This window comes from Leuciscus leuciscus (genome assembly GCF_965113295.1).
Source record: "Leuciscus leuciscus genome assembly, chromosome: 4".
Lineage (NCBI taxonomy): Eukaryota > Metazoa > Chordata > Actinopteri > Cypriniformes > Leuciscidae > Leuciscus > Leuciscus leuciscus.
In genome coordinates, this window is record NC_138728.1 from 6,490,005 (window position 1) to 6,499,801 (window position 9,797).

Consider the following 9,797-nt stretch of genomic DNA (forward strand, 5'->3'; position numbering starts at 1 on the left):
ATCTGGTGGTTTAAAAGATGAAGCGCATCTACTGTTCTACCCGCTGGTTGTATGGTTACATTGGAAAGGAAACAGGACACTGTCTATGTGCACTGTGCAGTTTGTGCACTTTCTCTGAAATGTGGATGAGTTCTAACAATACTGGTATGTGAATCAACATAATATGAAGACTAATGAACCATGTATTACATTTTACAACCCCAATTTATTTTTATTGGAACCCTAATATTTCTTTTGGGGAAAAAACTCAAAGAACAAAGTAAAAAAATAAAATAAAATAAATCATACATCGTGTTAGCGTTGAACTCAGCTGATTTATTGAGCAATAAATAAATACTCGTGTCCTGCAACGAGCTAAATTTATCTCCCACCAGGGGGCGCAGGGGAGCTCAGAGAGCCGCAAACACGTGACTGCTTTTTATTTATTTATTATTATTTGGTGTTTTATTGGAGTAATGTGAACTATAATGTTCTAAGACTGAGTTTCTGTAATAACTAAATAAATAACCAAAGAAGCTCTAAACAAGTGGAAGAAGAACATGTAATTTCAACAGATTTATTAAGTGACACAACTGCCTTTATTTCCAAATACAAATGTTATATTTTTACACTTTGTAACAACATCAAGAAGTACTTAAAATAACCATAAAAAAATATTCTTATAAAATAACAGATTGCAGTAATTTTCCAGTCACGTACAGTAATAATACAAACAGTGGTGCTCTAGAAAAATAAAGTGTTCTCTTTTGCTTTCAATAACAATAACAAAAACACATCCATCGCTGTCATCAACAGAAAACGGTCCCACATTTCAGCCACAGCTATAATGTGTAAACATTTAAGTAAACATAGTAAACGCAATAGCATCTAGATTAGCTGCTTAGTGATTTTGTAAGCTTTTGATGAAAACCTGGTTTTCTAAAGTGTTTCGTCTCTCTCTTACTACTGGGCAGGAGCGAGGCTCTGTGAGTCAAATGGCTTTTTAATGCAGTCATGTTAATGCAATCCTGAGCTTTCTGAGTTTTTTTCTTCTGTGGTGATCTGGGAGAAAAGGTCTTCGTTTTAGGTATGAAGGTGCTGCTCCACTGGTTGTGAACTTTTTGTTTAGCAGAAAGCCCATCGGTATACTCGTTGAAATTATCGGAGACCGTTAAGGTAGCTGGGGCTGAGAAACGCCGCTCGGGAACATTTTGTCCGTTGGATCCAAATAAGTCAAATCTCACTTTCTTTGGCTCAGTTGTTTTAGTTTTATTCACGGACAGAATACCACACAGCTCAAACTTCTTTTTGGACTTTTGGTGTGGTGTGTCATGTGAATGACCGGGCACTTTCTCCTTAACTTTCTGGAGCTTTTCTCTAGGGTGAGGTGAGGTTCTTCTGTCAGGATCGTGTCTTTCTTGCCTGTGTTCTTTACATTTCTTCACCTTGCTGCAGTCCTGACTCCCACCTCTAGGGCGTTTTTTTACAATCTTTTTCACCACAATATCTGGAGCGAAAAGCACCGAGTCATCGGAACCAGTCCTAATGCTACCAGACTTTAGTTTATGCTTTAAAAAAGCTGATTTTTTATGGTGTTTGGCTAATCTGTTTCTCTCCTTTATATCATGTCTCTCCTGATCAGCTGGCCTATGAATTTCAGGCACTTTCTGTGTCGCTGATTTGACCATACTGTTTCTTCTTTGTCCTTCATCTGCAACACAATCCTCTGGAGAAGCAACATTTGGCACCTTGACTTGTATTTCAAGAAATGAAGAACTATAATTTTCTCTCAGTTTTGATTTTATAAAACGTTCACTATTTTGTCCCATCAGTCTTTCTTCTTCAGTGCGTTCCTCAGTTGAAGCAACATTGACTTCTAGTTCAAGAGATGGTCGACTACAATGTTTTCTCAATTCTGATTTTACCATACTTTCTCTTTTTCGTCCGGTCAGTCTTTCATTTTCAGTGCGTTCCTCTGTAGAAGAAACATTTGGCATCTTGACTTGCGGTCTAAAAGATGGTGGACTACAATTTTGCCTCAGTTCTGATTTGAACAAACTTTTACTTTTTTCTCCCGCCAGTCCTTCATCATAAATGCATTTTTTTGTTAGCTCATTGACTTTTAGATCAAGTAATGGTGGACTACGGGTTTGTCCCAGTTCTGATTTTACCATAGTGTCTCTTTTTTGTCCCGCCAGTCCTTCATCATCAATGCGTTCCTCTGTTGATGCAACAGTTGGCTCATTGACTTTCAGTTCAAGAGATGGTGAATTGCGATATTGTCCCAGTTCTGATTTTACCAGACAGTCACTTTTTTGTCCTGTCAGTCCTTCATATACAATGCATTTTTTTGTTGAAGTAACAGTCAGCTCCTTGACCTTTAGCTCAAGAAATGGTGGACTACAGGTTTGTCTCAGTTCTGATTTTACCGTAGTGTCTCTTTTTTGTCCTGTCAGTCCTTCATTCACAACGCAAATTTCTGGTGAAGCAACCTTTAGCTCCGTGTCTTTCGGTTCAAGAGATGGCGAATTTTGTTCTGATTTTACCAAATGGTCACTTCTTTGTCCTGTCAGCCTTTCATCCACAATGCATTCCTTTGTTGAAGCCACATTTAGCTCCAGTTTAACACATAGCGGACTACAATCTTGGCCTTGTTTGTTTGATTTAGCAGGGGAGCCCAGTACATCAGCCTCATTTGTCATGGGAGAGCATGGCAGCTCTTCTAGCTCCAGCAATGGTGCCTGTTCCCAACACCGGAAGCAGAAAAGATCCCCATCACTGTTCTTCACATTAGTGGAATTGGATATCGCCATTTTTGTACCACAAAGAGAGCAAACATCTGCTTTGTTGTATTCATAGATAGGCTGACTGGGTACATCGAAGCACTCTACAAGATCTGGGCAGTCAAATTTTGATGTAGTAGTTTTGATGCCGCATTCAGGTTCATCTTCCAACTGTTGGAAAAATGATTTAGCATCTTCAGATGATAGCACTGTGATTTCCATTAACATGGAATCATCATCCCTTGAATTTTCATCATTAGAAACATCTTCCACCACACGTATGTCTGGGGAGTTACTACGAGTGTCCCTATTGCCTGGATTTTCATCATCAGAGATGTCTTCCACAAGCCAGATGTCTGAGGAGATAGAAAGCACCTCCTTATTTCCAGTGTTTTCATCATCTGTAATGTCTTCTACCAGCCCAATGTCTGAGGAGTTAGCAAGAGCCTCCTTATTGCCTGGATTTTCATCATCAGAGATGTCTTCCACATGCCAGATGTCTGAGGAGATAGGAAGAACCTCCTTATTGCCTGGACTTTCATCTTCTGAAATATCTTCTACCAGCCCAATGTCTGAGGAGTTAGCAAGAGCCTCCTTATTGCCTGGATTTTCATCTTCTGAAATATCTTCTACCAGCCCAATGTCTGAGGAGTTAGCAAGAGCCTCCTTATTGCCTGGATTTTCATCTTCTGAAATATCTTCTATCTGCCATGTATCCTTGGAATTACAAAGAGTCTCAGTAGAAAAAGACTCCTCTGAGTTTTTTACACCATCTGAAACATTGTCTTCAGGGCTCAGAGGAACTGAATCTGACACAGACACGTTGTGACATGTTTGCTCGTAATGATCTTGTCTGAATACTTCTATTTCATCGTTGCAGGCTGTACGTTTCTCGGTGGATCTTTCTGCTAGTGGGAAGTTATCTGAAGGTTTAGTGGTAAAATTGTGGTTTTGTTTGATTTCCTCTTGTTTCTTGAATGGCTCTTTCTCACTGGAGACGCTGCTCAGAAATGTCTCTTTCTCACTTGAGACGCTGCTCAGAAGTGTCTCTTTCTCAGTGGAGATGCTACTCAGAAATGTCTCTTTCTCAGTGGAGATGCTGCTCAGAGATGTAATTCTAGACAGCCCTGCAAATGAATGGCCATTGTTTTCTGTGGCTGTTTCCTCCCTGTCATTTCCTGACTGGGGTGTGAAAAGAGCTGTCGGACTACATGTGTCGGGCTTTACACTTTTTTCATCGGATGAAACCGTGGGCACATCTTTGAGGGAATTAACACCTAAATTGGCTAAAGTGACAACAGTGTTATCTGATAATAACTGTGGTGTCGTCTTGATCACAGTTGTGTCATCCAACAGCGGCTCTGAAAGCACCTTTTCAATATCAGCTGGCTGTCCATCAACATTTAACCAAGAAGACCTACACTCCTCAGACGATGAATACATCTCATCATTGAGAACGTCGCAATGAGCTAGCTTTTTTAGGTTTTCAGTTTCAATGCTTTCAAATACCACAGACTCATAATCCCTTACGATTTCTACAGATGAGTGCTGTTCTAAATGAAGTACCTCCTTTCTAAATGATTTCAGTGTCTCCACAAGATTGGCTTTATTCCCATTCCAAAAGAGTTGCAAGATCGTATTAAAAAAGCTCTCAGATTTCTCTGGATATTCGGCTGATAATTCCATCATCTCTAAAGACTTCACTAAGTCCATTAGTTTCTCTAGTGTGTACTTAACCACTGGCACACTGGACAAGTCAAATGAAGCATCACTTGAATCACAGTCACCTTGTTGAACATTATTTTGAAATTCAACTGGGCTAGTAGAGCATATATCAGATTCTGCAATGTTGCTTGTAGTCTCAATTTCAAGGCTTTTGTCCTCCTGTTGGGCAGTTGGTGAGGGCGATTCAGACAACTTGTCATCTGCAGTTTTTTGTGCATCAGACTCTTCAACAACTGACCAAACGGAATCAATCTTTAACGGTGGACTGTCAGCTTTTTGTGGGCTGGTATCAGCCATCTGTGCAGTGTTTGAGGTCTGCTGGGAAATGGGTGGAACGATGGCTATTGCCTTGTGAACTTGTTGTGAGGCTTTCTTTAGTGCAAACACCGCTTCAAGACAGTCCGCTGGGTCCGTACTGTACTGTATGTTGTGTTGACTCGTTTCTTTAGGTCTGTTCTTATTGCTACCTGTCTGATAGGTACCAGGTCGGACAGATTGCACTCCAAAATCCCTTGTGTCTTTGGAAACACTTGTTTCTTTGTTCCAATAGTCTCTCTGAACCACATCATACTTAATTCTCTTACTTGGGGGTTCAACAGTACACTGTACACTAGGTTCAGAAAAATGTGAATGATGATCAGTCTTGTTGGTTGCACAAACCTCCGACTGTTCTGAATAAGTGTTATGATGTGCATTTCTTTCATCTGATTGCTGCTTACCAGCTTTTCCATTGTCATTTGAACTCAGTAACTTATATATTAGCGAATTAACAAATCTAGGGTCGGGCTGAGGCTGGGCTTCATTGGTCCATGTCATTTGAGAGGTCTCATTAACGTTATATGTCCCACCGTTTGTGCCCTGAGACTGTTGCTCAGTGCTTTGATTATTCTGAGAATGGGTTGCCGAAACATCTGGACCTGCATTTGACCGTAGTTCTGGCTGGTTATAGCTAACAGGACTTTGGTTTAAGCTCTGTGCTCCAGAAGGTGGTGTTGTAGAGTTGCATGAGGTATAACTGGCCACCGTTTGGCTCTGAGCTTGATTGTTGGAAATTCTTTGGGAAACTCCATTGTTATGGGCACAAGAAGAGGATTGTGGATGGTGTCCTTGTGTCCGGTGGTGCATTTTATGTTTTTTGCCTGAGTGTTGTCTAGAGAACTGTTGTTGTTGATGATGACGAGGAGCCGTTCTAGGAGGTTGAAGTTGTTGCTGATTGTTCATGGAACAAGTGCTGCCGTTGTTGTACATGTGGAATCCCCCACTCCTGTTGTCACGCACAGAGCTGCCATGGTCTGACTGTGGAGACCGATACATGTGAGCTTGATTGTGCCCTGTGTTTCCGTAGTTCTGAGGGGAGGAAACATTTGATTGTGCGCCAAATTGGGCATAATACCCATTTGTGTTTGGGTTTTCAGATGGGTAGTGCTGCTGTGTGTTGGAGGCTGCACATGGGTATTGGGGAGGGGCCTGGTTTGTCTGTGTATTATATCCATGCAAGTTTGATCGAAAAGATTGGCAATGATTGGCTTGTTGTCCATTGGAATATCTTGTCTCTGATGTGGTATAATGTTGGTATAACTGTGCCTGGAACATATTGGGTTGTTCATTCCTGACATCTTGGTACTTAGGCGGATATTGTTCTTGGTAATGAAGTGGAGGTCGTTCTTGGTGATGAAGTGTAGGTCGTTCTTGGTACTGAGGTGGAGGTCGTTCTTGGTACTGAGGTGGAGGACGTTCTTGGTACTGTGGCGGGAGACGTTGATTTGAACGCCATGTGTATCCCTGCATGGTAAAGGTTCCTCAATGGCTGCTGCCTTTGCTCTTATGCCGAGTTACTCAACAAGTGTTCTAAACAAAGAAAAATATGTTAATAAAAGCAAATATGGAAATCGGGTCATATAACATGAAAAATCAAAGGAATAACACTTAAGAATGAATTGTCCTAGCTTAATATGCAGAGATATGGAAATGGGGATGTGTTTTCTAGAAATCTGTTTGATAAGTCATTAGGTGTGTTCGACTTGAAGCGGCGCTGCGCAGACCGATCAGTGTATGACATCGAAATGACCAGAAGAGCGATTAGAGAGCAGACGGCTGCGTATACTTTCGATTTACTTTCGCAGTACTTTGATGCTGATATTTCAGATTATATAATGATGAACACAGGAACATGATTTAAAATATGATCGATTAGATGATAAAGACAATAAAATAAAATAAATTAAAATTATATCTCATCAATTTTTTTTAAAGCCATCCCTAAAATGTCCCTGCAACCTTACAGATATCACTCAAAATAAATGTCCTTCGACAGTCCTTGAGTTAAACATTTAAAACTAGGCTAAGCTGTAATGCATAGATCGTGCGACCAACCCCTGTTCCTCAACACTGGCAGCTGTTGTTCATGGTAATAGGATGCCCATATTCCTGTTCCCTTTGACCTGTGACTAGTCATGACCTCAAATGCTGTCTAACTATAGTTCAGCATTCTTTTTAGTGTAATATTAGGCTTCTGTAAGTATGTGGAAGTTCACAGAAGAACAGATTCAAGCTGTTGTCTGTGTTCAATATGTCATTCCATTTTATATACAGAGCCTACAAACACACTCAGCTGCATTTTAGCATGTATTATAAGACGGCTTTAACATTTATTCCTCTATTTGAATGTTACTAGTACTTTTTTTTTTTTTAAAGGAATTAAATATGAAATATTGATTAGTATTTTTCACTAGTAACGTTTCATTAGATACTAGTACTCTTTCCAATAGTGTGACTATTGGAACTACTCAATTTGTCACTAATAGTTAGCTAATACTAAGACTGACAAGTAACTTTCCCATTGTAACTGGTTAACTGCATATTTTTTTTGCACTAGAGACTAATTGAATATATACAAATTACTACTGGAATGAGTATTAGTAGCTAATGAATAAGTAGCACCAATATGTTTAGGGGCATGGAGGCAGTGGTGGTATTGGATATCAGTATGGTATGTGTGTATGTATATATACATACAAACACATACCATACTGATATAGTTGTAGTACATGTAAAGTAGTGGCCAGAAGTGATGTCCAGCCTAGACAAATTGACATATTCAACCGGTTTTTAAATGTTATTAAAAACGTGTTAAAGATTTTTTACCCATATTACGTAGTTATACTGTATATCACACTCCATAACCACACCACGGTATTGATATGTGGTCATGAATTCAGAAGCAGTCTCTTAATTCTGCTCATTTTGCTCCCAAAACCATACCACAAACATACTGGATTTCTAATAGAAATATACAATAATATTTTCAGGGTATGTGTTTAAAAGAACCTGGTAATGTAGTGGCGTTTTTGTACTTGTTATTGGTTTGATTCTTGGAAACACAGAGTCTTTTATGATCTGCACCTGGATGCATTTGCAGGTTTTGTTCCAAGGAACTGTAGGTAGCGCTCTTTGCTATCTCTGTAGGCATACATTTATTTTGGTTAAATTTAGAGTATACATTATGACTATGTGTTATTGTATTATCTTAAAATGACTTGGATACTCGAGATTTAAAAAATACATCATAAAAATATCTTTATAGAAAAATCTCAATCATTTAAAATGTTGACTATTAAACATTTTAAAAGTATGTATGCATGTATCATAGTAAAAGTATAGTAACTTTTTTTGGTGGATAAATTACCATTTGTATAATCAGAGTTACAGTTTTACAACAAATTCCATGGTTAAACTATGGTTAGTGTTGCAAAACCATGGTTAATTTGTGGTAATGATTTAACTATCGTTACCATGGTTTATCATGGTTTTATTTGTGGTAAAGCCATGGTTAATTTGTAGTGTTGTTGTCTGCCCTAGCTCGCTCTAAACCTATTATAAAACGATGTGAATATGTGTCAGCTAAATTACTACTGCAACTTTACAATAGATATAATGATGTCCTTAAGCATGGGTAGTAATGGGGTGATAATGTTAACTCCGCTAGCAGTTTAATGCTTAACTAAGTTAACAAAGATAAAACTAGCCTTTTAACAATTACAGATGAAACTGACCTGCACTTGAGACCTGAACAGGTCTTTAGTTTCGTTTCTCTGCTTCACTTGGGCGCTTTCACTCCCCAATTCTCAATCTCAAGTCTCTCGCTCTGCTCGAAATCGTCTGGCGGAGCGCGCACCGGAGGCGAAAGGCGTTGCCAGTCAAGACTAACCGATTCATTATTTATTGGAGATTTATTATTGAATGGCGAATTCTGAAATAATCACTTTATACATTCGGCAGGCAATGTAATAGTAATAATAGACAGTAGGCTAGTATATAATAGTTGTATATAATAGTAATATGTAATAATAATAATAATAATAATAATAGTATATCCTAGGCCTACTATAATTTTCGTCATTAATTTGTAATAAGAAACGGACTAACGTTACATTTGCCCAACTCCGTTTATCAGTAAAATAAACCGAGGCTCGTGCGACAGACACTGCTTGCATCTAACTAATTTGAAGAAACGACTCTCTATAAGATAACTTAGTGATTAAAAGCTGAGTTAATAGTGACATAAAATATACTAGTTACTAGTTCAAATGAAAACACGTTTAACGACTTATCATAACTATTAAGTGTGTGTGTAGGCAATGCATGTAGGACGATGCAAAAAAAAATATGATGCAGCTAATGTATGTAACGTTACATCAAAACAACATGGGTGGATTAAAAAAAAGATAGAAACATTTTCAGAAAACAAACCAGGCAATTTTAACATACTTCCTAAGCCTCTAAAACCCCCCATTTTAAGTTTGAACTTTCCTAACTCCGTATAGTTCGATACTCACAATTTACAGTGCATCTCTGACATCGACTCCTTATCCACGTTTGGGCTCCAAACTTATCCTGTTCAAAACAAAGATGTAATCCGCATGAGAATCCCGGCCGCTCTTGGGTTTAACGCGTTGCATTAAACTTGCAAAACGTCTATCGCACATCCATAAACAGTCGACTAAGTTGAGATGAGCGCGGATGGAACTCAGTTCGCGTTGTGAGGGCGCGACCCAAGCACATGTTGTACAGAATCTGCAGAATCTGCAGATGCCAATGCATGACAAAAGAAGGGGCTGTCTTAAGACATCCTCCGCCCATCACTTATCACCTATGAAAAAAAAGAAGAAAAAGCATTAGGCTATGTAAATTTCCACATGTAAGCAAAGGAATTTGTTTCTTGTTCTTTTAAATTGTTATCTTCTTTCCACACTGTTAATAAACAGCACTATGTAGCTAAACAATGCACCCAGTGTGCGAAAAGATCGATCA

General features: G+C 38.9%; 1 protein-coding gene across 1 annotated transcript; it reads right to left on the bottom strand.

Annotated features, from left to right (window-relative positions):
• Positions 1-542: 542 nt before the first annotated feature.
• On the bottom strand, positions 543-9,559 carry LOC309496336 (uncharacterized protein). Its single transcript, XM_082166333.1, has 2 exons — positions 9,323-9,559; positions 543-6,335 (listed from the first exon to the last, which is right to left on the bottom strand). The coding sequence occupies exon 2, from the start codon at positions 6,273-6,275 to the stop codon at positions 873-875; it is 5,403 nt and encodes a 1,800-aa protein (XP_082022459.1). The 5' UTR covers positions 6,276-6,335; positions 9,323-9,559; the 3' UTR covers positions 543-872.
• Between the last annotated feature and the right edge of the window lie 238 nt (positions 9,560-9,797).

Bases quoted from the DNA above. Each gene is read 5' to 3' on its own strand.
- LOC309496336 (XM_082166333.1), bottom strand. From the start codon at position 6,275: ATGCAGGGATACACATGGCGTTCAAATCAACGTCTCCCGCCACAGTAC.